General features: G+C 47.3%; 2 protein-coding genes across 6 annotated transcripts in view; one reads left to right on the top strand and one right to left on the bottom strand.

Annotated features, from left to right (window-relative positions):
• Positions 1-457: 457 nt before the first annotated feature.
• Positions 458-24,927, top strand: LMAN2L (lectin, mannose binding 2 like). 5 transcript variants are annotated; one of them, XM_058194161.1, is made up of 9 exons: positions 458-669; positions 3,500-3,618; positions 7,685-7,802; positions 10,671-10,753; positions 15,603-15,635; positions 19,577-19,738; positions 20,757-20,871; positions 22,271-22,390; positions 23,490-24,927. In XM_058194161.1, the coding sequence occupies exons 1-9, from the start codon at positions 513-515 to the stop codon at positions 23,630-23,632; spliced, it is 1,050 nt and encodes a 349-aa protein (XP_058050144.1). In that variant the 5' UTR covers positions 458-512; the 3' UTR covers positions 23,633-24,927. The 5 variants fall into 5 exon arrangements, with proteins under 5 accessions (XP_058050144.1, XP_058050145.1, XP_058050146.1 ...); XM_058194162.1 differs by lacking the exon at positions 15,603-15,635 and adding an exon at positions 17,812-17,844 and having other exon boundaries at positions 460-669; XM_058194164.1 differs by lacking the exons at positions 458-669; positions 15,603-15,635 and adding exons at positions 1,029-1,241; positions 17,812-17,844.
• Positions 10,693-27,569, bottom strand: part of TM2D2 (TM2 domain containing 2) — a 30,127-nt gene continuing 13,250 nt past the window's right edge. The window contains exon 4 of the mRNA XM_058194168.1: positions 10,693-10,828. Coding sequence (XP_058050151.1) covers positions 10,726-10,828 — 103 coding nt within the window. The 3' untranslated portion in view covers positions 10,693-10,725. The remainder of the gene's footprint in view (positions 10,829-27,569) is intronic.

Genomic DNA, 27,569 nt, shown 5'->3' with positions numbered 1-27,569 from the left:
TCCTAAAAGCTTTAACCAAAAACTTTCTACTATTGACCTCATCCCATTCCTAAGAGGACCATAAGGGGCGTGCATAAGCGCACAAACGTGCCTACCGTTCCTGTCCTATTGTTTTTCTTTTCTTCTTCCTATATATATATATATGCTTATACCTCCTTATATTTACTCATATAAGTGTTTATATACTGTATAATCTTTTTGTATGATACCTACATATATTGTTGTGACAAAATAAAATAAATAAAATAAAACAAATAAAAGTATGTAAAGCTGTAAGCCGAGGACATCAAAAAAAAAAAAAAGGCGCTATCCCTTTAAAAAAAAAAAACCCGGACGGAACGATTGCACTACGTTCCCCAGAACCCTTCGCGGGAGCCCTCCGTCCGAAGCCTAAGCCTTCGGCCAATCCACGAGGGAGAAGGGACGCGGAAGAGGGCGGTGCCCGCGGGACGGACCAATCCGGAGGCCGAGGGCTTCCGCGAGCCCACTCCAGGCCGACGGAGGGAGCAAGGATGGCGGCGGCGGCGGCGGCGGCTCAGCGAGCCGGGAGCGGGGATGCCGGGCTCCGGCTGCTGCTGCTGTGGCTGCCGCTGCTGGTCTGGGAAGCCGGGGCGGAGCAGATGGAGGAGTACCTGAAGCGGGAGCACTCGCTCACCATGCCTTACCAGGGTGCAGCAGCTGCTTCTTTGCAATTGTATTGGAATTTGGGGAGGGGGTAACTTGCTAGGTGGAAATCCGTCCGGTGCAGCTCCTGCCCAAGACGGGAGGTTGTTTTTTTTCTTTTCTTCCCCCCCCGCCTTGGAGGGAGCCTGTTGCATCTCTGCCTTAAGGGGTTTTCCTTAAGAGTTACTTACTCTCCTAGATGCGTGCGTGGGAATTGTCGGGGTTTGCAATGCTGCCTGGGTTGAGCGTCCCGTCCCCCCACTTTTTTTTTATTTTTGCAGCATGCAAAGAAGCGGTAGAGTTGCAGAGATGGGGGGGGGGAGGTGGGGAGGGTGGTTGGGGTTGGCGCAGAAATTACCCGGGATTGGGCATCCATCGGGAGGGTGCTGTTGCTGGGTGCAAGGAGAAAATTAACAGTAGGGGAGATTTCCTTGCTGATGTTTTGTTTTATTGATAGAATAGAATAGAATAGAATTTTTTATTGGCCGAGTGTGATTGGACACACAAGGAATTTGTCTTCGGTGCATAGGCTCTCAGCGTACATAAAAGAAAAAATACGTTCATCAAGAATCATTAAGGTACAACATTTAATGATAATCATAGAATAGAATAGAATAGAATAGAATAGAATAGAATAGAATAGAATAGAATAGAATTCTATTCTGTTCTGTTCTGTTCTGTTCTGTTCTATTCTATATTGGCCAAGAGTGATTCGACACACAAGGAATTTCTCTTGGTGCGTATGCTCTCAGTGTACATAAAAGAAAAGATACGTTCATCAAGAATCATTAAGGTACAACATTTAATGATAATCAGAGAAGAGAAGAGAAGAGAATTTTTTATTGGCCAAGTGTGATTGGACACACAAGGAATTTGTCTTGGTGCATATGCTCTCAGTGTACATAAAATAAAAGATACCTTCGTCAAGGTGCAACACTTACAACACTTAATGATAGTCACAAGGTAAACATTTAACACTTAATGATACAACTTAATGATAGTCATAGGCTACAAATAAGCAATCAGGAAACAATATCAATATAAATCGTAAGGATACAAGCAACAAAGTTACAGTCGTAAGTGGGAGGAAATGGGTGATGGGAACGATGAGAAGATTAATAGTAGCGCAGATTTAGTAAATAGTTTGATTCATTCATTCATACATACATGATTAAGATAACAGATATAAGTATAAACATGTATAAACAGTATAACAGATATAAGTATAAACATCCATACAGGAAATGGATGTGAATAAGTGGGGAAAGTAGGACGGACGGTAGGCACGCTGGTGCACTTATGCACGCCTTACAGACCTCTTAGGAATGGGGTGAGGTCAACAGTAAACAGTCTTAAGGTTAAAGTTATGGGGGTTTGGGGATGTAACCAGAGTTGCTGGGAAAGTGGTTGCATTTCCACCTTGGGGGAGAGGGTGGCTAGGTGGATACAAGAAGATGGTCTGATGCTCACCAAGGTGAGATGGTTTTTTTTTTTTTTATATGAAATAGGCTCTCTTGGTGTCCGTCCGTCCCCAAAAGAAATATTTTGGGGAATATTAAAAAGACAGGATGGAATATTTCCCCTGAAGGAGAAATGGGAAAAAAAAAACTTAAGGGAAGCAGAAACCAGTCCCAGTTTCCCTGCCCCAAGCAGAAACTAGACGGCTTATAGAAATACAGCTTTGTGGTTTTTATTTATTTTGTGTATGGCAAATACAGGGGTGTGCCTGCTGGGATTTTGATGCAGAGTGGACTTAGGTGGGTGCGGGTGTGTTTATGGGTCTCCTGTTGCAATTGAGTGCCGTTTCTAAAGTCCCTCTGCACAGGTGTGTGAGTGAGTCCTCCTCCACTTCCATGGCAATCAAGCGGTCAATTTCTCCCATTGAAAACTGGGATGTCAGCTTGGCATCGTAGCTTTGGCTTCTGATTTTTTTAGGCTTGGCTGGGCTGTTTTGCAACACACAGCAAAGTATTGTGTGGATTTGTGTGTGTGAGTGCGGGCAGAATGCTCCAGAACTCCACTTTTGTTATTCACCTGGCTTTGGTGAGAGAGGTTTTCAAAGGAAACCCGAGGAAATAGAAAGGCGGCATGCCACAAACTCAAAGAACCAGCCTTGCAAGATGGGTTTTGTTTACAGCTTGACCTTTGGCTTCATAAACGTTTCCTTGAGAGGTTTAATTTTGCCTTTTAGGCCAGTGAGTGTTTCATAAGTGACCATGTCCCACATAATGGTGGTTTTTGGTCAAAAGGCACAGCTCGGCCTCGGACGTCAAGACGGTGTTGGGAATGACTTGAAATCCTGGGTTTAGAAAATTTAGAACTACGCCGCCTTCGACATGACCTGAGTTTAACTCATAGAATCATCTATTACAATGTCCTTCCTGTCGGAGACTACTTCAGCTTCAATCACAACAATATACGAGCACACAATAGATTTAAGCTTAATGTTAACCACTCCAATCTTGATTGCAGAAAATATGACTTCAGTAACAGAGTTGTTAATGCGTGGAATAAACTACCTGACTCTGTGATCTCTTCCCAAAATCCCCAAAGCTTCAAACAAAGACTTTCTACTATTGACCTCACCCCATTCCTAAGAGGTCTGTAAGGGGCGTGCATAAGAGCACCAGCGTGCCTACCGTTCCTGTTCCATTGTTTCCTTTCATTATATCCAATTAATATAGTTATTACATACCCATACTTATTTGTACAGTTATTTCATGCTTACGCTTATATATGCTGTGTGACTAGATAAATAAAATAAATAAATAAAAATAAACAAACGAGTTTTGACCTAATGAGCAATCGGTCCTTAACGCCCTTTTGTGTTTTTCAGGTGTTGGATCTGGCAGTTCGTCCCTGTGGGAACTTATGGGCAATGCGATGGTGATGACCCAGTTTGTTCGTCTTACTCCAGATATCCAAAGCAAGCAGGGTGCTGTCTGGAACAGAGTGGTAAGGCTTTATTGCCTGAGGGTGGGCTCTGGGACTTCATTACGGCTGGAATAATTGGCAGGTAGCTTCCCCGTTGATGTTATCCTTTCTGTAGCCAAAGGAGGCAAGGGTGAAGCAAGTCCTTGGGGAACAAAGGTGGGGGCCTGCTTTGCAAAGGTGGTTTTATCCTGCCCAGTTGGAAGGTGTGGTCTGATACTGGATTTTGCATATTGCATGAAGCTGGAATTTGTTTAGCCGTGGTTTGGGAAACGAAGAAGAGTTGGTTTCACATCCTTCAGGTCAGCCAATGCTGCTACAGCCTTGGCTGAATGGGCTTCTGGCGGATTCTTTTCATCTTTTTAAGAATAGCTGTTTCTCAACATGTGTGATGTGTGGACTTTCAACTCCCAGAATTCCCCAGGGGTGAAACCCAGCAGGTTCTGACAGGTTCTGGAGAACCGGGAGCGGAAATTTTGAGCAGTTCGGAGAACCGGCAAATAACCACCACCGTCCGGTCCCAGAGTGGGGAGGGAATGGAGATTTTGCAATATCCTTTCCCCCCAGAAGTAGGGAGGGAATGGGGATTTTGCACTATCCTTTCCCCCAGGAGTGGGACGGGAATGGAGATTTTGCAGTATCCTTCCCCTGCCAAGCCCGCCAAGCCAAGCCACGCGCACCAAGCCACACCCACAGAACCGGGAGTAAAAAAATTTGGATTTGACCACTGCCGGCCGCTCATTGTAGAGTTGCCGAGGTTAAAAGGTGTAAGTAGCCCTTGACATAGCAGCTACAATTGAACCTAGAATTTCTCTTAAGCGAGACGTTTGTTAAGTGAGTTTCCCCGCATTTTACGAACTTTCTGGCGGCAGTCGTTAAGGGAATCACTGCCGTCATTAAGTGAATCACACGGTTGTTAAAGTGAATCGGGCCTCCCCGTTGACTGCGCTCGTCAAAAGGTCACAAAAGGGGATCACGTGACCCTGGGACCCTGTAACCGTCATAAACGGGAGCCAGTTGCCAAGCATCTGAATTTCGATCAGGGCTCCATGGGGATGCTGCAGCAGTCGTAAGTGTGAAAAACGGTCATAAGTCACTTTTTCCGCCACCCCAGTGGTGCTGCAACTTTGAACGGTCACTAAATGAACGGTTGTAAGTCGAGTAGCTGGGAATTATGGGCACTGAAGTCCAACAGGCCTGGAGGGCCCAAAGCAACAGAAGGCTGCATTATCTGAAGGGGAGGGGAGGGGATGTGTGTGTATGTGTTCATCTGCAGTGCTAAGCCCTAAGTTGGTTTATCGGGTCTGGTTTACGATGTGATTGTGTTTTTTGTAAGCAGAATAACAGGACAGAATAACGGAAGGGACCTTGGAGGTCTTCTAGTCCAACCCCCTGCTCGAGCAGGGGAGCCTATTCCATTCCAGACAAATGGCTGTCCAATTTCTTCTTAAAAACTTCCAGTGTTGGAGCATTCACAACTTCTGGAGGCAAGTTGTTCCACTGGTTAATTGTTCTGACTCTCAGGAAATTCCTCCTTAGTTCTAAGTTGCTTCTCTCCTTGATCAGTTTCCATTCATTGCTTCTTGTTCTACCCTCAGGTGCTTTGGAGAATAGCTTGACTCCCTCTTCTTTGGGGCAGCCCCTGAGATATTGGAAGACTGCTATCATGTCTCCCCTAGTCCTTCTTTTCATTAAACTAGGCATACCCACTTCACCTGCAACTGTTCTTCATATGTTTTAGCCTCCAGTCCCCTCATCATCTTCGTTGCTCTTCTCTGCACTCTTTCTAGAGTCTCCACATCTTTTTTTATAACATGAGTGACCAAAACTGTATGCAGTATTCTAAATATGAGGGCTTGTAAAGATTTAGCATTCTAACACTCAGTGGTGGCTTTGCCAAGAAACCATGATTAAACATCGGCTTAGTGAGGCGTGTACCAGGATTTTCTCAAGAGCCTACTTGAACCCCATAGACAGATTAAAATAACAACTTGTAACAGATGTAACAGAGTTGTAAGGGACCTTGTAGGTCATCTAGTCCAACCCCACGCCCAAGCAGGAGACCCGTGATGACGGAGTCGCAACACTATGGCACGTGTGCCACAGGTGGCACGCGTAGCCATATCAGTGGGCACGCGAGCTCAGCGCCGGCCAGCTGATTTTTGGGCCTTCTGGGCCCACCAGAAGTAGGGAAACAGGCTGTTTCCTGCCTCTGGAGGGCCTGGAAGGGTGGTGGGGAAGGCCCATTTTTCTCTCTGACCTGGCTCCAGAGCCTCTCTAGGACACTGGGGATGGGTGGGGGTGGGGCTGAAAATGGCCTCCCTCCCCCTCCAGAGGCCAAAAATGGCCCATTTGCCAACTTCCGGTCTTACCAGAAGTTGGCAAACGGGCCGTTTCTAGTGTCCGGAGGACCTCCGGGGGGGTGAGGAAGGCTCTTTTCGCCTTCCCCAGACTCCTGGAGAAGCTCTGGAGGCTGGGGACAGCAAAAAACGGGCCTTCTGGTCCCACCAGAAGTTGGCAAACGGGCCTCTGGAGGACCTCCGGTGGGGTGGTGGGGAAGACCGTTTTGCCCCCCCCCCCAGTCTGCTAGAAAGGCCCTGGAGGCTGGGGACAGCAGAAAACGGGGCTTCAGGTCCCACTGGAAGTTGGCAAACAGGCCATTTTCGGCATCCAGAGGACCTCCAGGAGGGTGGGGAAGGCCGTTTTGGTCCCTCCCCTGACTCCTAGAAAGGCTCTGGAGCCAGATGAGGGAGAAAAATGGACTTACTGGGCCATCGCATGCCAGGAGCTGCGGGGGTGTGTGTGTCACATGCACGGGAGCAGGGCGCATAGAATTATGGGTGTGGGCACGCACGCACATGACCCCCCCTGCCCCCCCTCCTGACACGCGATGGCAAAAAGGTTAGCCATCACGGCCCTATACCATTTCTGACAAATGGCTGTCCAGTCTCTTCTTGAAAGCCTCCAGTGATGGAACTCCCACAACGACAAAGATGGCGGCTTTTCTTCATTTTTTTTTCTGTATAAAAAGCTGGATAAAACTTGAATTGTCGGCAGAGCTAGGGCGAATGCTTCTTGTTTCGACTCCTGCTGAGATTTCGGGTCTCAAATCTCCAAAGCATTTTAATCTTTTTTATTGCAGATAAGAGTATAACGGGGTTACAAAAAAAAAAAAAGTAAGCTTTTTAAAGTGAGGTCTAATATCCTGATAATCTGCTTCACTGATTCTGCAGCTTTTACACTTGGGAGAATTCGCTGAACTTTTATCGAGTTGTTTGCTTTCTGGCGCAGTTCTGGCTGTTCCCTGTAGTTTAATCATGCGAGTTGGGATTAATTACTGTCTTTCTGGCCCTAAATATAGCTCGGCTAGAAGGAGAATACATGGATTAATTGGCACAAGGAATTGGGAAAGTGCCACTCTGGGCTGCTGAGGGTGTGTGTGGTTTGTCCTTAATGTGCAAACACAGTTGTCATCTCCAGCGTCTAATATTTGCAAGCTCTTAAAATAAACACAGCCTCCGGTAAATGTTTTATTAAGAAGTGGAACTCTGGAGAGACCAAGAGAAAATCGTTAAAAAGGGAAGAATAGGGGAAAGGAGGAAGGGAAATAAAGTATATATTAGTAGATTTTTTAAATTTTTTTTTATTTTACATTTATATCCCGCCCTTCTCCGAAGACTCAGGGCGGCTTATAGTGTATAAGGCAATAGTCTCATTCTATTTGTATATTTTACAAAGTCAACTTATTGCCCCCCCAACAATCTGGGTCCTCATTTTACCTACCTTATAAAGGATGGAAGGCTGAGTCAACCTCGGGCCGGGCTTGAACCTGCAGTAATTGCAGGCTGCTGTGTTCTAATAACAGGCTTCTAACAGCCTGAGCTATCACGGCATTTAAGGGAACTGTATTAATATTAGTAGTTGTGAATGTAAAAAGTGAACCATGCCATAGGTTCACCATCACAGGTATAGGCCTCCTGCTTGAGCAGGGGGTTGGACTAGAAGACCTCCAAGGTACCCTTCCAACTCTGTTATTCTGTTTTTAATGGTTCTCCCTCCTTTCTAATTCGCATCTTTTTCTTTTCCGCAGCCTTGTTACTTGAGAGACTGGGAGATGCAGGTGCATTTCAAAATCCATGGACAAGGGAAGAAAAACCTTAATGGTGATGGATTTGCCATCTGGTACGCCAAGGATCGGATGCAGCCAGGTAAAAAGCTTACCAAATACATGCCAAACTCTGATCTCTGGCCCTGCCATCTCTTTGCAGCAAGCCAGCCCATCTTCTGGCAGATTTAGAAAGATCTCCTTTCCTTGGTTAGGGGTAACTTTTAATTATTGTTTTACTTTGTATTTATTCATTGTTGTTTTATCTGGCTGTGAACTGCCCTGAGTCCTTCGGGAAAAGGGCGGTATATAAAAATTTAATAAATAAATAAATAAATACCTGTTTGATACTTTTCTTTGGTTCCTTCAGTAGAACCAATGAAAGAAAAAGCTTTATATAGAGAGTGTTTTGTGTGTTAGATATAAGGAAGTTTCCCAATTGGATCTTCAACTTTGTACTAAATTATCTTTTGGCCCAAGTCGTCTTTTGAACTAAGCTAGAAACTTTGTCGTATTAGTGGCCAAAATTGTGGAAACCTTTAGGGAAAAGTGTATTTTTTGAGGTTTGATGGCTAATAACACCACTTTTTGTTTGGAGTTTCAAGATGATCCTATTCCACTGCTGGAATGGCCTGGGAATAGCCCAGACCTTCACCCAATTGGAAATCTATGAAGCTTTTAGGCTTTTCTTGGCCCATTTTATAGGCTTTTTCTGGCCCATTTTTGAGGCTTTTTTTGGTCTGTTTTTTGGGGTGAACAAAATGGGCCAAAAAAGCCTCAAAAACAAGCAGAAAAAAAGCCTCAAAAACAAGCAGAAAAAAAGCCTCAAAAACGGGGTGAAAAAAGCCTCAAAAACGGGGTGAAAAAAATCTTCAAAAACAGACTGAAAAAAGCCTCAAAAACAGGGTGAAAAAAATCTTCAAAAACAGGCCGAAGAAAGCCACGAAAAGTGCCCCCCGAAAAAAGCCTCAAAAAGGGCTCCCCCCAAAAAAAGCCTCGAAAACAGGCCCAAAAAAAGGGTCAAACATGGGGCGCGTGGAAACCAAAAACTTTTTTTGGGGGGGTTATTTTCCTCTTCTAAATTTAGGTGCATGTTATAGTCTGAAAAATACGTTATAGCTCAGGGTTGACATGAGGGGTCCTTGGTGTTCTCTGAGCTTGCTTGCTTTCTCAAAAACGGGCTGAAAAAAGCCTCAAAAATGAACTGAAAAAAATCCTTGAAAATGGATCAAAAAAAAAAAAAGCCTCGAAAACGGGCAGAAAAAACCCTCAAAAACCGGGCTGAAAAAAAAAGCCTGAAAAAGGCCGAAAAAAGGCCCGTAAACGGGGTGTGTGGAGGCAAAGAAACGGCTGGCAGGTGCTCAGGGCTCTGGCAATATTCGGTCTATAACTGTTGTGTCTCGTCCAATCTCACCTCAGCCGGGGTCTTCTTATCTGCTTCCGAACGCTGAGGAATGTCCTAGCATGCCTCCCGGCCCCAGCCCTGGCTCCATGCCCAGACAGGCTGAAGAGGAAGAAATACCTCCAGCCCCCAGCTCTGGCTCCATGCCCAGACAGGCTGAAGAGGAAGAAATACCTCCAGCCCCCAGCTCTGGCTCCATGCCCAGGCAAACGGAGCAACTAGACCCCTCCCCCTCCTCCACAGCATGTGAGCCTGAGGGAGGTCAATTACCAACAGCTGCCGACTGGAGTGACCCTCGCGTCAGAAGACTTGATAGGCGGAGGCAACAGAAGGAAGGGAGGGGCAGGCCTGGATAAGTGCTGAGTCATGGAGCCACACCCCATGGCCTATATAAAGGACCTGCTTTCTGGCATTCTCTGAGTCAGGCAAAGTCTAAACATATCTTGCTGAAGTCACTTACTGGTCTCCTGCCTGCCCTGAGGACTTTGCTAGGACTTTGGCAGAGCTGCAGAGGCACGCCTGATTCGGATTTCCCTGACCCGGCCGTCAGCGGAGGAGTGGGACACGACAATAACAGGAGTCTCCAACCTTGGTCCCTTTAAGACTTGTGGACTTCAACTCCCAGAGTCCCTCAGCCAGCTTTGCTGGCTGAGGAACTCTGGGAGTTGAAGTCCACAAGTCTTAAAGGGACCAAGGTTGGAGACCCCTGGTCTATAAGACGCACAGACATTTTCAGCCTCTTTTGGGAGACACAAAAGATGCGTCTTTTTTTTTTTTTTAATAAAAAAAGTTTTATTTCCATTTTCCAACAACATATTCAATGTACAGTCTCTTATTCAACATTAATCATTAACTTTCATTTGTTACTTATTCGGGCCTGCTCAGCTACCACTTCCTTCCTTAACGCAACCTTTCCTCTTCCCTTCTCTACCTTCTTCTACTTTCTCCATCCTTCCTCTCTTTCACTTTTCTACTTCCTCTCCTCCTTCCCCACTCCTCTCTTCCCCCCTTTCTAACCCTCTCTCTTTCCCTTTTCTTCTTCCTCTCCTTTCCCCCTCTCTCTTTTCCTACTACTTTCTTCCTTCACTCTCTCGACTCCTCTCTCCCTTTCCATTCCCTTCTGAAATGGCAGCTGAGCAGCTCCAATTTCATTTCAAATTGTTGAAATTATTTCTATTTTTTAATTACATATCTTCAATCATTCCTGTACATTAATAATCCTTCATCTTCCACTCCCTCCCCCTCACTTCTCCCCCCACCCCCCACTGAGACTTCCCAGAACAAAGTACAGGGTATGAAGTTAAAGGAATTGTATTATACTAGTTTATATGTTTAATTGGGAGAGGAGTTGAGGATACCAAAGGGTGAGGAGTGACTATGGATTATGAGTTATGTTGCGTTTTAATTTATGATTGTTAACTTTAAAAAAGATGTGTCTTATAGTCTGAAAAATATGGTAAATATTCCTGTTTTAAGGGAAAACCCTTTTGGCTTTTCTGAAAGCGTGAAACATTGGAGAAATATTTGCCGGGGCGGTTTGTTATGGACACAATTTCATGTCTATTTCAGGGCCGGCCTTTGGCAGCAAGGATACCTTCATAGGGCTGGGCGTGTTTGTAGACACCTATCCCAATGAGGAGAAGCAGCAAGAGGTAAGGTCCACCCTGGAACAGCCGTGCAGGCAGAAGGAGGCATTTGGTTGCTCATGGTTGACCATTGAAGCTAGTCTAGAGAAAAGAAGGACAAGGGAAGACATGATAGCAGTATTCCAATATCTCAGGGGCTGCCCCAAAGAAGAGGGGGTCAAATTATTCTCCAAAGCCCCTGAGGGCAGGACAAGAAGCAATGGGTGGAAACTGATCAAGGAAAGAAGCAACCTGGAATTAAGGAGAAACTTCCTAACAGTTAGGACAATTAACCAGTGGAACTGCTTGCCTCCAGAAAGTTGGTGCTCCATCACTGGAGATTTTTAAAGGACAGCCACTTGTCTGGAATGGTATAGGGTCTCCTGCTTGAGCAGAGGACTAGAAGACCTTCAAGGTCCCTTCCAGCTCTGTTCTGATTGGACTAAGAAGATGGGTTGGCTGCCATGATGTTCCCCAGTTCCAAATCTGTCGCGGCTTCCCATATGAGCCCTAGGTGAAGAATTAGCTATTGGGTGTATTGTGCCATTCACGCTCATACCTTCTGACTTGCAATATCCACAGAAGCTGGGTGAATGTATGTTCAGGTTGTTTGGAACAATTTGAGTTATTGTGGGGAAGGGCCGATTTAGGCAGAATGGTGAACCCATCTCCTCCCACCACCCCCGGGCCTGGAAGTAACAGCTGGCTGGGCTTTGGAGCATCAGACAGGCACCGCTCTTGTGTTTTCACGCATAGTTTTAGGAAGTGAGAACTGCAACCTGTTCTGGTCACTTCCTAGAGCAGGTTCATTCAGCTGGTTCATACCGGTTCGTGTGAACCGGTAGTTGTGACCTGAAGGCGGGCCTGCCCACCCGCCCCGGTGCTATGAAGTCTTTTATTTAACCCATGTGCATGCGAGCAAAGGATGTGCAGAAGGCTGCGCGCATCCACGCACACTCACATTTTCAGTGCTGGGGCGAACCGGTTGTTGAATTATTTGAAGGCCACCTCTGCCCCAGAGCTCTCTTGGAGAGGGTGAGACAGGAATACTCTGCCCATTGGGGGGTCCTTGGAGGTTAAGGGTCAAAATGACCTCTTTCCTCCTTCCCTCTAATGGCTTTGGTGTTTGGGATGCTGCCCCACTGAGCTGGTTATTATTTTCCCCGGCCTTTGTTTGTGCTATGAGGCCGCTCTGGTTTGAAAAGGCTGCCGACAGCATAGGTAGTGCTCGACTTATAGCAGTTCATTTAGTGTCCATTCGAAGATACAACGGCACTGACAAAAATGACTTATGGCCCTTTTTCACACAACCGTTGCCGCATCCCCCAGGGTCATGTGACTTACGTTCGGATGCCTGACAACTGGTTCGCGTTTATGACGGTCACAACGTTTCTGGGGTGATCTCCTTTTGAGACCTTCTGGCAAGCAAAGCCAACGGTTGCCTTAACAACCATGTTACTAATTGAACAGCCGCAGCGATTCACTTAGCAACTGTCATAAAATGGGGCAAAACAAGTTTCTTGCTGAAGGACATAAATTCGGGGCTCAACTTCCTGTAATGCGGATTAATTGATTTGAGGATCTGAGGGTTTTTTTTTTTCTTTCCTTGAGATTGTATGGAAAAACTCGGCTCTCTTGTGTTTTGATATATTTAGCGTGCTGTTTTTGTTGGTTCCGTTTTATTTTTTATTTTTTATTTTTTTTTATAAAAAGTTTTATTTTTACAATCATATCAAATAATTCATCCAATGTACAGTTATATACAATTAGTCGGGCTTGCCCAGTCACCACCACCCTTTTTAACACTCTTCCCTCTTCTACCTTCTTTTACTTTCCAAACCTTCCTCTCCTTCTCTTATCTACATCCACTCCACCCTACACCTTCCTTCTCCCTCTACTATCCCTCTTCCTTCCTCTTCTCCTCTTTCCTACCTCCTACTCTCTTTCTCCCTCCCCACCGTTCTAAAATGGTAACTATGCAGACCCGACCCTACATTAATTATATTTCTTCAATAATCCCTGTACATTAACCATCACTCCATCTCTACCAAACCCCCCCCCAATTCCCCTCCCCCTTACCCCCCACCCCCCACCCCGACTTCCCAGAACAAAATGCAGGGTATCAAAACTAACAATCATAATCCAAAATAATTCCTAAATTATAATCTTTAGTCACACCACACTTAGTCACACTCTCAATTCCCCTCTCCTTCAAAAATATATCTAATACAAAATATTTCCTAAATTTACTCATATGCTATTCGATATTTTTTTTTATCTGATACTTATTTTAAATATAATCAATCCACATTTTCCATTCTAAAATATATTTTTCTAGTATATAGTCTTTCAAGTAAGCGGAGATTTTTGTCATCTCTGCCAGATTTATTTTCTTTCAAACCTCGGATTCTAAGAGCAAATTCCATATTTCTGTATTGTATCAAAACTATTTCATCCTCTGTCTTTTCCATTTTACTTTGAAATTCATCCATTTTATTTTCTAATTTTGAATTATGTTGCTTAATTACTTCAACCTCCTCTTCCAATAAAATCACATTCGTTGCCAAACTTTGTACTGCCATTACAAATCCTTCTTTAACTTCTTTATTTCCCACTTGAATTTCTGATATCTGCTCTTTCATTTCAGACATCTCATCAGTTATAACTTTAAATTTTTCTTCTATAAAGCCTTTTAAGTTCTCTTGTAACGCCTCTAAATTCAATGTTCTAGTCTCTGCTGTATGAGCTGGAGAGGCACCAGCTGATAAAGTTCCAAAGCTCTTTGTTACAGTAGACTTTAATTGTTTGGCTGCCATCTTCTATAAAATTATTTATTTATTTATTTCCAATTTAATATTCACTTTAAATCTTAACTTCTGAGAAACACAGTCTTTTAAAGCAGTATTTAAAAAATCTCCCTAAATTCTATCAGCAGGCAGCAAAGAGTTAAAGCAGCAAGTAAAATGCAAATTACCAACTGTAGAGGCACACGCTGAAAGTATCACTTTCGCTTTCCACTCGTTAACTTGTTAACAATTCGCCTCCATTTTCTTGCTGTTTTCAAGCTTGTTACAAAGTATCGGGGAATCGGCTTGGCTACTTGCTTAAAGTTCTCCCACTTTCGTTCTGTCCGGTATAATCCTTTATTGTCCAAAATAAATCTCGGCGTTTGGTCGTGGTGATTGGTTCCGCCAAAGCAGAAGAATCCTCGGATCTGGAGCACTTCGGGTTGCTGGAGGGAATTTAACCCTTCAAACCCCTTTTTTCTCAGGGGCTTTAGGGAAATTCAACCTCTGCCCTCAGCTCACCCCTTCTCCTTCTCCCGAAGAGGGGGTTTTCCGAACCGCTGGGCAGCAGATTTAAGCTGTCCTAGCGATTCCACATAATCCAGAGGTTGGTGATCGTAAAGATCACCGCCATCACCTACGGTGCCAAACCGGAAGTCTGTTGGTTCTGTTTTAGTGGAGTCACTTGAGCGTCTGTTGTGTGATAATTACTAATCGTTTGGAGTCACTTTCCCAAGAGCCTCCCCTGCAGAACTTAGCAATTAGGCAGGTATATAAGAAGCCTACGCTGATTGGATTTTGAGAGTTTGCCAGCTAGCGTATTTTTCGCTTCATAAGGCGCTCCGGAGTGTAAGACATACATTAGTTTCTGTGGAGGAAAACAAGGAGAAAAAATATCTGCCTCTGCCTCCCAGCGTCCATCCGGTATTCATCTGGTTAGCGTCCTCGCAGCAAACAGCCTGGTTAAATTCACCACGTTATCGCAGCCCCAGCATGTGGCTTGTCAGGGCTCTGCTCTGTTGCACCCACCACCGGTCAGCTGAACGATGACTGAATCCCGGCCTCCCGTAGCCCCGCCGATCAGCGGGCTGGCTGACCAGAAACACCGCCATTGCTGCTTCCTCCATGTCTGCTGCCTCTGCTGGGGAATGCTGGAGCCTTCGCTGCCGAACGGCTGATCGGTGGTTGGATTGGCCTCCCGGAATACCGCCGATCAGCTGTTCCAGGCGGTGGGGATTGCTGCCTCCGTTCGCCGTTGCTGCCTGTTGTCCATATTCGCTCCATAAGACGCACAGACATTTCCACCCACTTGGGAGAAAAAAGCAGTGTGTCTTATGGAGCGAAAAATACAGTATATCTGGTGGTGGTGATGGTATGCTGTTTCTGAGGGAGGAGGGGGCTGTGCCAGAGATGGCACACTTCCTCGGTCCCATAAGAAAACATTTAATGGAAGGGTCCTGGAGGGGACCCACTTTGCCTGAACCTCCTACTTGGGTGGGCTTGCTTCAGTCTGCGTTCTGGTACAAATTGTCTTTTTAAAAGCAGAGATCTCTCCACCAGCCACTCCACTTCCAGGATCCCTTAGTTTTCTAGCCCGGGGACCCCTTCCAGCCTTTCCCCTAACCCCATGATGGCGAACCTATGGCACACGTGCTCAAAGTGGCACACAAAGCCATGTTGCCCAGCGCACGCGGCCTTGCCTTGTTTGTCTTCTGGGTTCCCGGCATGCATGTGGACACGACGATCAGCTGTCCTTCACGCGCGTGGCGGTGCCAAAAACCGGTCTGTGCATGCACGCCGGCCAGCTGATTGTCAGGGGCGCATGTGCGCCAGGACCTGGAAGTTCAGCTTTTGGGGAGCGCAGCTCCGACGAGCGCGCGCACGTGTGCATGACGTTTCCACGCGCCGAAAAGGTTCGCCATCGCTGCCATAACCTAAACGGTGGGCCTTGGAGGAGAAGAAGAAGAAGAAGCTCAGGGATTGGATGAAGAAAGACTAGGTCAGCTTGAGACAATCTGTTGGGTGACTCTCTCTTGCTTCTGTCCCTTCCCCTTCCCTCCGGCATTGCAATAACCATTCTGGATTCCCAGGCCCAGAAGAAGAGGTATTCTTCAGGAAACCAGGTATTTGATATGGTCCTTTCCTAGATCCTTTATTCCAACCATGTCCATCCCATATCTCTCTCTCTCTCTCTCTCTCTCTCTCTCTCTCTCTCTCTCTCTCTCTCTCCTTGCTCCTTGATTCAGCTATCACTTCTGGCAGGCAATGGCATGGCACAGCTCAGCGCAGTGATTGTTTGCACCCGAGTCTTTTTCCTTTTCCTCTATAGATGTGATGATAAGATCCGTGGTGGCGCAGTGGTTAGAATGCAGTATTGCAGGCTGACTCTGTCCACTGCCAGCAGTTCGATCCTGACCGGCTCAAGGTCGGCCTTCCGAGGTCGGTTAAAATGAGGACCCAGATGGTTGGGGACAAACTCTGTAAACTGCTTAGAGAGGGCTGCGAGGCATTATGAAGTGGTGTATAAGTCCAAATGCTATTGCTATTGTCAACAGGGCAGCTGAGCCATGATAGCGCAGTGGTTAGAGTGTGGTACTGCAGGCTATTTCTGCTGACTGCCACCTACCAGCAATTCGGCAGTTCGATTCTCACCGGCTCAAGGTTGACTCAACCTTCCATCCTTCCGAGGTTGGTAAAATGAGGACCCAGATTGTTGGGGGCAATAGGCTGACTCTGTAAACCGCTTAGAGTGGAGCGGTAAAGCACCGTGAAACGGTATATAAGTCTAAGTGGTATTGCTATTTTCTTAACAGTTTTTCCTTGCTGCTTGGAGAGGTTTCTAGTTCCAGTTCCCCCATTTCAGATTCCTCATATCGCTGGAACCAATAAAATCAGAGAGCGCTAGTTTAAGTTAGCTTTTCTCAAGCTGGGCAACTTTGAGATGAGTGGACTTCAACTTTATTTACGGGACCGCCTACTGCAACCGATGGCCTCCCAGCGACCAGTGCGCTCCCACAGAGTGGGCCTCCTTGGGGTGCCGTCGGCTAGACAATGTCAACTGGCGACCCCAGGAGGGCCTTCTGTGGAGGAAAACAAGGAGAAAAATATCTGCCTCTGCCTCCCAGCGTCCATCCGGTATTCATCTGGTTAGCGTCCTCGCAGCAAACAGCCTGGTTAAATTCACCACGTTATCGCAGCCCCAGCATGTGGCTTGTCAGGGCTCTGCTCTGTTGCACCCACCACCGGTCAGCTGAACGATGACTGAATCCCGGCCTCCCGTAGCCCCGCCGATCAGCGGGCTGGCTGACCAGAAACACCGCCATTGCTGCTTCCTCCATGTCTGCTGCCTCTGCTGGGGAATGCTGGAGCCTTCGCTGCCGAACGGCTGATCGGTGGTTGGATTGGCCTCCCGGAATACCGCCGATCAGCTGGTCCTGGCGGTGGGGATTGCTGCCTCCGTTCCCCCTTGCTGCCTGTTGTCCATATTCGCCCATAAGACGCACAGACATTTCCACCCACTTGGGAGAAAAAGCAGTGTGTCTTATGGAGCGAAAAATACAGTATATCTGGTGGTGGTGATGGTATGCTGTTTCTGAGGGAGGAGGGGGCTGTGCCAGAGATGGCACACTTCCTCGGTCCCATAAGAAAACATTTAATGGAAGGGTCCTGGAGGGGACCCACTTTGCCTGAACCTCCTACTTGGGTGGGCTTGCTTCAGTCTGCGTTCTGGTACAAATTGTCTTTTTAAAAGCAGAGATCTCTCCACCAGCCACTCCACTTCCAGGATCCCTTAGTTTTCTAGCCCGGGACCCTTCCAGCCTTTCCCTAACCCCATGATGGCGAACCTATGGCACACGTGCTCAAAGTGGCACACAAAGCCATGTTGCCCAGCGCACGCGGCCTTGCCTTGTTTGTCTTCTGGGTTCCCGGCATGCATGTGGACACGACGATCAGCTGTCCTTCACGCGCGTGGCGGTGCCAAAAACCGGTCTGTGCATGCACGCCGGCCAGCTGATTGTCAGGGGCGCATGTGCGCCAGGACCTGGAAGTTCAGCTTTTGGGGAGCGCAGCTCCGACGAGCGCGCGCACGTGTGCATGACGTTTCCACGCGCCGAAAAGGTTCGCCATCGCTGCCATAACCTAAACGGTGGGCCTTGGAGGAGAAGAAGAAGAAGAAGAAGCTCAGGGATTGGATGAAGAAAGACTAGGTCAGCTTGAGACAATCTGTTGGGTGACTCTCTCTTGCTTCTGTCCCTTCCCCTTCCCTCCGGCATTGCAATAACCATTCTGGATTCCCAGGCCCAGAAGAAGAGGTATTCTTCAGGAAACCAGGTATTTGATATGGTCCTTTCCTAGATCCTTTATTCCAACCATGTCCATCCCATATCTCTCTCTCTCTCTCTCTCTCTCTCTCTCTCTCTCTCTCCTTGCTCCTTGATTCAGCTATCACTTCTGGCAGGCAATGGCATGGCACAGCTCAGCGCAGTGATTGTTTGCACCCGAGTCTTTTTCCTTTTCCTCTATAGATGTGATGATAAGATCCGTGGTGGCGCAGTGGTTAGAATGCAGTATTGCAGGCTGACTCTGTCCACTGCCAGCAGTTCGATCCTGACCGGCTCAAGGTCGGCCTTCCGAGGTCGGTTAAAATGAGGACCCAGATGGTTGGGGACAAACTCTGTAAACTGCTTAGAGAGGGCTGCGAGGCATTATGAAGTGGTGTATAAGTCCAAATGCTATTGCTATTGTCAACAGGGCAGCTGAGCCATGATAGCGCAGTGGTTAGAGTGTGGTACTGCAGGCTACTTCTGCTGACTGCCGGCTACCAACAATTTGGCAGTTCGAATATCACCGGCTCAAGGTTAACTCAGTCTTCCATCCTTTTGAGGTTGGTAAAATGAGGACCCAGATTGTTGGGGGCAATAGGCTGACTCTGTAAACCGCTTGGAGTGGAGCGGTAAAGCACCGTGAAACGGTATATAAGTCTAAGTGGTATTGCTATTTTCTTAACAGTTTTTCCTTGCTGCTTGGAGAGGTTTCTAGTTCCAGTTCCCCCATTTCAGATTCCTCATATCGCTGGAACCAATAAAATCAGAGAGCGCTAGTTTAAGTTAGCTTTTCTCAAGCTGGGCAACTTTGAGATGAGTGGACTTCAACTTTATTTACGGGACCGCCTACTGCAACCGATGGCCTCCCAGCGACCAGTGCGCTCCCACAGAGTGGGCCTCCTTGGGGTGCCGTCGGCTAGACAATGTCAACTGGCGACCCCCAGGGGGAGGGCCTTCTCTGTGGAGGCTCCAACCCTCTGGAACGAACTACCACCAGGTATCCGCCAACTCCCTGATCTCTGAACTTTTCGACGCGAGCTGAAAACATGGCTATTTCATCGCGCAGGACGGGCCTGATAGTTTTAATTTGAAATTTTAAATGGGTTTTTAAATGGAGTTAGCATAAATTTAAATATTTCATTTTAAATTATCTTAATATTTGTAATATTGTTTTTTATATGGCTGTAAACCGCCCTGAGTCCTTCGGGAGAAGGGCGGTCTAGAAATTTAAATAAACAAACAAACAAACAAACAAACAAACAAACTCTCAGAATCTCCTGGGCATGCTGGCTGAAAGTTCTGGGAATAGAGATCCACACCTCAAAAGTTGCCAAGATGGGAAAGTGTTGACCTGCCCTAGGGTGTAGCTGGCTTGGTTAAGGCAAAGGGATATTGCAGGCCTCTTCCTTCCGTTTCTTTGGTTGTGAGGCAGAACCAGAATTTCTTAACCAGCACGGCCCATGCTGAGGATTGTGGGAGTTCACCTTCAAACATCTGGTGGGTGTCTAGTTTTGAGGGCCTCTGTACTGCTTCCTTCTGAGAGTCAGCAACGCTGAGTTGCTCAAAGTTGAGTTGAGTTGCCTTGCTTCCCAACACATCGCATCCTGATCTCGGCCTCTCCAGCTCGGTTCTGTTGCATCCCTCCTTGCATGCTCCTTTCCACTCTTGTTGAATGTGAACCGGTGTGAAAGTAGCTGTCCGAATGGCGACGTGGTCTCTTCCTTCTGTTCCTTCTCCAGCGTGTCTTCCCGTACGTCTCGGCCATGGTCACCAACGGGACCCTTGTCTACGACCATGAGAGGGACGGGAGGCCGACCGAACTCGGGGGTTGCACGGCCATCATTCGCAACCTGGAGCACGACACGTTCCTGGTGATCCGCTACGTGAAGAGGAGGCTTACTGTAAGTGTCTGCGGTCTGCAACGGTGGGGCAGTGGTTAGAATACAGCCAACTCTGCCAACTGCCAGCAGTTCGATCCTGACCGGCTCAAGGTTGACTCAGCCTTCCATCCTTTTTGAGATCGGTAAAATGAGGACCCTGGTTGTTGGGGGCAAGAGGCTGACTCTGTAAACCGCTTAGAGAATGCTTAGAGAACCCTAACTCTATCATCTACTTATATCATATCTCTATCATATCTCTCTATCATTGTTGTGACCCAGGCCCAAGTAGGTAGTAATGAACTTAGTCCATGGAAAAACAAAATTTATTTGAACAGGTGGGAATTACCCGATTCCCAGCGTAGTTCAACTCAAATTAAAACAAATTCCTCCCAACACAAATTCCTCAGTCCTATCGCAAACCTTGGTCCAATTCGGCAAACTGCCGAAGGCCTTTCTTGGCAAACGTTCAGAAGTCACAAAAATAAATGCAAGACATAGAAAGAAGCAGGAGATGAAGCTACCAACGTTGTTTTCCGGCAAAGCCCAAACGCCATTGCTGGTCTGTTTTAAGCCTTATGGGAGGGGCCAATCATCTCTTGGCTTTACTCCCGAGTTGTCCTTTTTGCTTGAGCTGCTCTTGCCTTCTGGCAGCTCTTCTTACGTGTGCATTAGGAAGCGGCTCCTCCTATTCCTCTGCCTCACTACTATCAGTCTCTGGAGTCTGCACCTCACTCCCCGATGGCCCTGGCCTCACCTCAGCCTCATTGCTGTCCGACTCCATTGCTAGCTCCGCAGGCTGCTGGCGGACCACAACATTAAGCTTTTCTCAGACTCATCTTTCCTCTCCCACCCCCTCAAGTTCTCCTCTCTTCGTTATCCCCTCTGTCTGAAATTTAAAAACCGGAAGGAAATGCCCATTGTTATCGTGCTCTGAGTGACAGTTCCAATACCCAATCATCACATCCCTCCCAAGGACTCTCCCAAGTAAGCTTTGGAAAGGATGATGCCAAAAATTGAGTCTTCTCTTGTTTGACTTGAGGTCCTGCTCGACATTGACGGAAAGCACGAATGGAGAGATTGCATTGACGTTCCCAGAGTCCACTTACCACGTGGATACTTCTTCGGGATCTCTTCCGCCACCGGAGACTTGTCAGGTATGGCTCACAAGCCCAGCATAGCTGGAAGAATTTTTCCTACTGTCTTTACTTTGGGAGAAGATCTTTAAAAACTAGTGATGGTTATCGACTCTCAAAGCATCCCTGATCTGCTCTCGAGTTGCCATAGGCCAGGGAGATGGGAAACCAGCGAAATGGCACAGCAGCCAAAGATAGATCTCTCAAGGCTGTATCCCAGGTTTACCTACAGCAGCCGAGGGGAGTGACCTCTACAACCTGTGAAATTGCTCCGTTGGCGAATGTGATTGATGACACACCCTGGGGGGAGGGGGGAAACAGGGTCATAATTGGAGCGTAAATTACGTAGGGTCAGAGCTGGCTTCTCTTGGGAACGTGCCGACATGAAGCTCCTAATAAATAACTGGATTTCTTTTGAATCTTGGCTCAAGACTCATGATTTAATTAGGGCATCCGTTGGAACCCTGACAGCGGTCATAAGTCAAGGACTACTGCTTGGAGACTGATGGGAGTTGAACTCTAGAACATCTGAACTATATTAGTTGAAATCCAGTGTTTCTGGAAGATACCAAGAATGGTGGGAAGGCTGCTATGGAAAAAACCCCCCCACAATTCTGGATTTTTTTTCTACAGGTAGTCCTCGACCTACGACCATAATTGACCCCAAAACTTACATTGCTAAGTGAGACATTCATTAAGTAATTCTTGCCTCGTTTTACAAACTTCCTTGCCACAGTCATTAAGTGAGTCATTGCAGTTGTGCATAACCTGGTCACATGAGCTCGGGACGTTGCAACCATCATAAATAGGAGCCCGTTGCCAAGAATTTAAATTTTGATCACGTGACCGCGAGGAACCTGCAGTGGTCCTAAAAATGATCGTAAGTCACTGTTCTCAGTGATGTCGTAACTCTGAACGATCACTAAATGAACTGTTGGAAGTCCTGTAGTTGGAGTTGCACATTGTGCTACGTTTTAAGGCAGAGGCCTTCAAACTTGGAAGCTTTAAGACTTGTGGACTTCAATTCCCAGAATTCTCTGGGATTGCTCGTAGCAACTATGCTGGCTGGAGAATTCTGGGAGTTGGAAGTCCACAAGTCTTAAAGCTGCCAAGTTTGGAGACCCCCTGTTTTAAGGGATTCCCTACAGCCGGATTCACAACAACCTACCAAATCAAGCCCGGTGATTTAGTGGTCTGCAGGATTTAAAATTATGAATTTAGTGTTCCCTGAGGTCCAAAAGGTTGGTGACCCCTGGACTAGAAGACCTCCAAGGTCCCTCTCCAACTCTGTTATTCTAAACTTTTAAATCTCAAAAGCCGGAGCAAAATTCAACAGCCAGCTTAACTGGGAAAGAGATTTGGTGAATGGCTCCTAGTGGAGCCCCCTCCTCATTATGTCCCCCTTCCTCTTTGAACTCAGACAATCACGACATCATTTCTCTGAAAACATACCAGCTGACGGTTGACCGGACGCTGGAAGAAGAGAAGCGCGACAAAGAAGTTTTCCTTCCTGTGGTGGAGAACATGAAACTTCCTGGGAGTAAGTATGGCGGTTAATTTCACCCAATCAGGGCAGACGCAGGGAGGCCCCTATTTTTAATTACACAATGCATAATTAAGTTCATTCAGGGCGTATGACCCATGAGATGTGGAACTTCCTACCTGTTCTGACCTAGGCTTCCTTAGAAAGTGCAAAGCACCATCTTAGTCCCGCAAAACCTCTTTTATTTATATGACTGGAAATTACTTTCATTTACAGTCTGCAGGTCTTTCGGAGGAAAGTTATCAACACCCACCTATCTCACGTGGAAGGCTGCCAGAGAGCTAACTTCCAGAGTGGGGAGGGAATGGGGATTTTGCAATATCCTTCCTCTGGAGTAGGGAGGGAATGGGGATTTTGCAGTATCCTTCCCCTGGAGTGGGGCGGGAATGGGGATTTTGCAGTATCCTTCCCCTGGAGTGGGGCGGGAATGGGGATTTTGCAGTATCCTTCCCCTGGAGTGGGGCGGGAATGGGGATTTTGCAGTATCCTTCCCCTGGAGTGGGGAGGGAATGGGGATTTTGCAGTATCCTTCCCCTGGAGTGGGGCGGGAATGGGGATTTGCAGTATCCTTCCCCTGGAGTGGGGCGGAAATGGGGATTTTGCAGTATCCTTCCCCTGGAGTGGGGCGGGAATGGGGATTTTGCAGTATCCTTCCCCTGGAGTGGGGAGGGAATGGAGATTTTGCAGTATCCTTCCCCTGGAGTGGGGCGGGAATGGGGATTTTGCAGTATCCTTCTCCTGGAGTGGGGAGGAAATGGGGATTTTGCAGTTTCCTTCTCCTGGAGTGGGGAGGGAATGGGGATATTGCAGTATCCTTCTCCTGGAGTGGGGAGGAAATGGGGATTTTGCAGTTTCCTTCTCCTGGAGTGGGGAGGGAATGGGGATTTTGCAGTATCCTTCCCCTGGCACACCCACCAAGCCACACCACACCACGCCCACCCAAGCCACGCCCACAGAAGTGGCAGTAAAAAAATTTGGATTTCACCCCTGCTTTGGGACAATCGTGACCTGGATGTACCCGACAGCCTCCCATGTTGACTCAACTAGAGATGGTTCTTCTAGCTGAGTCCGACCTCTGCACTCTTGTCCTTCGTAGTGGTGACGCCGATGGAGCCCATGAGCGGCCTTGCTCTCTTCTTGATTGTCTTCTTTTCGCTGGTGGCCATCGTCTTCGCCATCGTCGTCGGCGTGATCGTTTACAACAAATGGCAAGAACGGAGCCGGAAACATTTCTACTGACCCGCAGGCCTCCTCCTCGTCGATTCCTGGATGGCCATCAGCGGGGGGTGGGTGGGTGGGAAATCATGGGAAAACAGGCAGCTCAACTCGGGAAGCCCCGTCCAGGGGGGCTTCTGGCTCCTAATCCTAACACGGGCCTGACGTTGGACCGGCGGTCTCCTTGCGGTGGTGAGACATCACTGTTATCTCCACTCTTCCCTTTGCCTTCCTCGAACGAAGTTCTCAGCACTGACTTTCGGCGGGACGTTTGACGGGCTTTCGTCAGCCTCTCCCCGAGGATGTAGCACACCGTGGGACCTCCTCCATTGACTCGTTTGGTGGACGGACATTTAATCGAGAGATTTGGAGCTGCCGTCCTCATCCCCTCTAGCGGCGGAGTTTGTTGAAAGATGGGAAACCGTGGTTTGGGGGAAACGTCAAGGTAGTGGCACCAAGGAACTTGGGATTATGGTCATCGGCAGCAACGAACGGAATGTTTGTTTGGGATGCCTTAAGTAGCATATTCCTGCCTGGAGGACAAAGGTAGAAACCCTCGTAGCTGAAGTGAGAAACCAAGGATCTTATTTTGTTCAGCCCTGCAACCCAATATCTTTTCTCCTCGTTCTTCGTAGATAAGGAAAAGAATCAGAGGGAAACCACTATACTGCTGAATCAACCGACGTGAATCTCTCTGCTCCCTGAGCACAATTTTGCCCTCCTCCTCCTCCTCCATTTCTTCCTTCTTCTGCTTCTCCCTTTTTTTCCTCCTCCTTCCTTCCCTCCGCTTTCTCTCCTCCATTTCTTCCTTCTTTCTTCCTCGCCCATTTCCCCCCTCCCGTCTGTCCTCTGACATTTTTTTTGGCTGCCTCTCATGGTCTCTCAGCTGCATGCGTGTTTTTCCCTGGGCGAAACGAGGTGGACCTGGCCCCTCGAAGGGACGACACCCCGTGGGTTCTTGCTGTGCTTCCAAGCGATCCTTGAATGTGTTTTTTTGAGTCAAGATTTGGAAAACGGTGAAGCTTCTTGGGCAGCTGGTGGGATTTAGAGCAAAGTGGGGAGGGGTGGGGTAATTGTTGGTCAAACTATTTCAAAAGATGCTTTCGTCCGCTGATTCTCCATAGTGTGGCGATGGGAGGTGCCATTCTGGGTTATTCTAGTCTCTAGCTCTAGGGTCTTGAGTTGAAAAAATTCTGAGGATCCGCCTCCCTGGTGACGTTCCCCAGCTTTTTTCAACTCAGCCTCAGCTATGGTCGCTTAATTTTTAGCTCTAAAATCTCCCCTGAGGACGTGCCTGGCCTCAGCAGGGCGCTGGCAGATCCCAAGGGTGGGTGGGTGGGTAAGTTAGCATACAGAAGTGGTCCAACCTGGGATGTTTTCTCCCGCGTAAAATTGGAAGTGTCTTGGCGACGTTTCGACGAAGTCTCATTCGTCATGACGAATGAGACTTCGTCGAAACGTCGCCAAGACACTTCCAATTTTACGCGGGAGAAAACCCGAATAACCAAAGACCTACATATATATATATATATGTATGTATGTATGTATGTATGTATGTATGTATGTATGTATGTATGTATGTATGTATCATCTCTCTGCCTTTGTGCCTGATCTATCAAGTCTCTCTTGTTCAATTATTTTCTGCTTCTCTGCTGGCAGACTCCTTCCTCCTAGATCGGGGGATGTCAAACTCGCGGCCCGTGGCCTGGATGCATCACGCGCTGGCCATGCCTGTCCCCGTTTTAGCGAAGGGGAAAAAGTTGCGATACGTCATGTGATGCTGCGACGCCGTGAGTTTGACACACCTGTCCTAGATCTTTTCCTTTCCCTTCATCCTCTTCCTTCCTCATCCCCTTTCCTTTCCTTCTTTTCCTTTCTTTTCCCCTCCCCTCCCCTCCTTTCCCTTTCCTTTCCCTTCTTTTCCTTTCCTTTCCTTTCCCTTCCCTTCCTTTCCCCTCCCCTCTTCTTCCCTTCCTTTTCCTTCTTTTCCTTTTCCTTTTCCTTCCTTCCTTTTCCTTTTCCTTTTCCTTTTCCTTCCTTCCTTCCTTTTCCTTTTTCCTCCTTTCCTTCCTTCCTTTCCCTCCCTCTTCTTCCTCCTTCCTTTTCCTTTTCCTTTTCCTTTTCCTTCCTTCCTTTCCCTCCCTCTTCTTCCTTCCTTTTCCTTCTTTTTCTTTCTTTTCCTTCCTTTTCCTCTCCCTCCTTTCCTTTTTCCTCCTTTCCTTTTCCTTTTCCTTTTCCTTTTCCTTTTCCTTTCCCTCCCTCCTTCCTTCCTTTCCCTCCCTCTTCTTTCCTTCTTTTCCTTTTCCTTTTCCTTTTCCTTCCTTCCTTTCCCCTCCCCTCTTCTTCCCTTCCTTTTCCTTCTTTTTCTTTCTTTTCCCTTCCTTTCCTCTCCCCTCCTTTCCTTTTTTCCTCCTTTCCTTTCCTTTCCTTTCCTTTCCTTTCCTTTCCCCTCCCCTCCCCTCCTTTTCTTCCCTTCCCTTCTCTTCTCCTCCTTTACAAGTGAGGAGCTGATTGATCTTCAGGTAGTCCTTGAGTTACGGCAACAATTGGGACCGAATTTGCTGTCACCATGCAATTGCAGAGTCTAATGTAGGTGTTGCTTGCTGACGGCCACCCAGGCAGTCATGGATCACAATCCCAAAACCATGCAGGTCATTAAGTGGGAAATGGAGGGAGTCCCAGGGGAGGAGTAGGGGAGCATTGCGTGTGAGTCGGGTGGTTGCGGTGTGGCGTGAACTCAGGGAGGCGGAGAAAAGCAGGTGTGGCTATGTGTGTGGGAGTGCAAAAAAGCTCAGGGAAGTAGGTGCGAGGAAGCAAAGAGGGAAGGAAGGCACAATGTCAGCAAAGGAAGGCTGGATGGGAAACTTACCCGATCAATGTTTTACAGTACTTCCCGCTGGCTTCCCCATTGACTTTGCTAGTGGTAGCTGGCAGAGAAGGTCAGCAACAGTGATAACGTGACGTTAGGATGCCGCAATCGGTCTTAAGGTGAGCTGGTTGCCAAGCACCCTAATTTTGATCAAGTGATCATGGAGGCGCTACAGTGGGCAGAACTTTAAGGACCGGTCCTAAGTCCCTTTGTTCAGTGCCACACAGTGGTGGGTTGCTCCCGGTTCACCCCGGTTCGGGCAAACTGCTAATGGCAGTGGCGGGAGGCTCCGCCCCCCCATCATAAAAAATGCTGTGTGATAGCGAACTGGTAGCGCCGGGATTTGAAACCCACTACTGGTGCCACATCATAACTTTGAACACTTGCTGAACGAATGGTCGTAACTCAAGGGCCACCTGAATCTCCATCAACGTAACTAGATCAGGGGTCTCCAAATTTGGAAGTTAAAGCTTACAGACTTCAACTCCCATGCTGGCTGGGGATTTCTGGAAGTTGAAGATCACAAGTCTTAAAAGCTTGCCAAGTTGGAAAATTCGCACATATACGCTCACACTGCTGTAGATGATCCCAGGTGGGAAATTCCGTGGCTTCTGGAAATACTGTGGTGATTCTGCGTAAAGAAACCGATAGTTGCCTTTTAAAGAGTGAGAAAGTGTGGTCGGTTCTGAGATCACAACCTTTTATTTTTGGTGACGGTCTTCCACCGATTTTTTTTTTTCCTTCCCACTCTTTTTTAAATCGGTCCATTGTACATCTCTGAGCGGTGCTAAATAATCCGAACCGGTTTCTGTGTTGAAAATATAACTTTTGGGGGGGAAGGCGAGATACATTTCCTCAAATTTCATCACAGTTGTCTCTAATCTCACCTATTGGCACAATATTTTTTTTCTTGTACTTTTCACGGATCGGTAGCATTTTGTAATGAAAGGTGTGCTAACTTCCTTCCTTGAGGTACCTCAAGAAAACAGTGATACCGTATTTTTCGGGGTATGATGCACTTTCTCCCACCTTTAAAGAGAGGGTGAAAATTTGGGTGTGTCTTATACACCGTATGTAACCCCACCCATGAGG

Source organism: Ahaetulla prasina, chromosome 9 (genome assembly GCF_028640845.1).
Source record: "Ahaetulla prasina isolate Xishuangbanna chromosome 9, ASM2864084v1, whole genome shotgun sequence".
Lineage (NCBI taxonomy): Eukaryota > Metazoa > Chordata > Lepidosauria > Squamata > Colubridae > Ahaetulla > Ahaetulla prasina.
The sequence above is the reverse complement of the archived record's forward strand: the minus strand, read 5'-3'. Positions and strand labels throughout refer to the sequence as shown.

Bases quoted from the DNA above. Each gene is read 5' to 3' on its own strand.
- LMAN2L (XM_058194161.1), top strand. From the start codon at position 513: ATGGCGGCGGCGGCGGCGGCGGCTCAGCGAGCCGGGAGCGGGGATGCC. The intron at 10,754-15,602 runs GTAAGGTCCACC...CTGGATTCCCAG, and splicing joins ATGAGGAGAAGCAGCAAGAG to GCCCAGAAGAAGAGGTATTC. The intron at 20,872-22,270 runs GTATGGCTCACA...CTTTGAACTCAG, and splicing joins CGCCACCGGAGACTTGTCAG to ACAATCACGACATCATTTCT.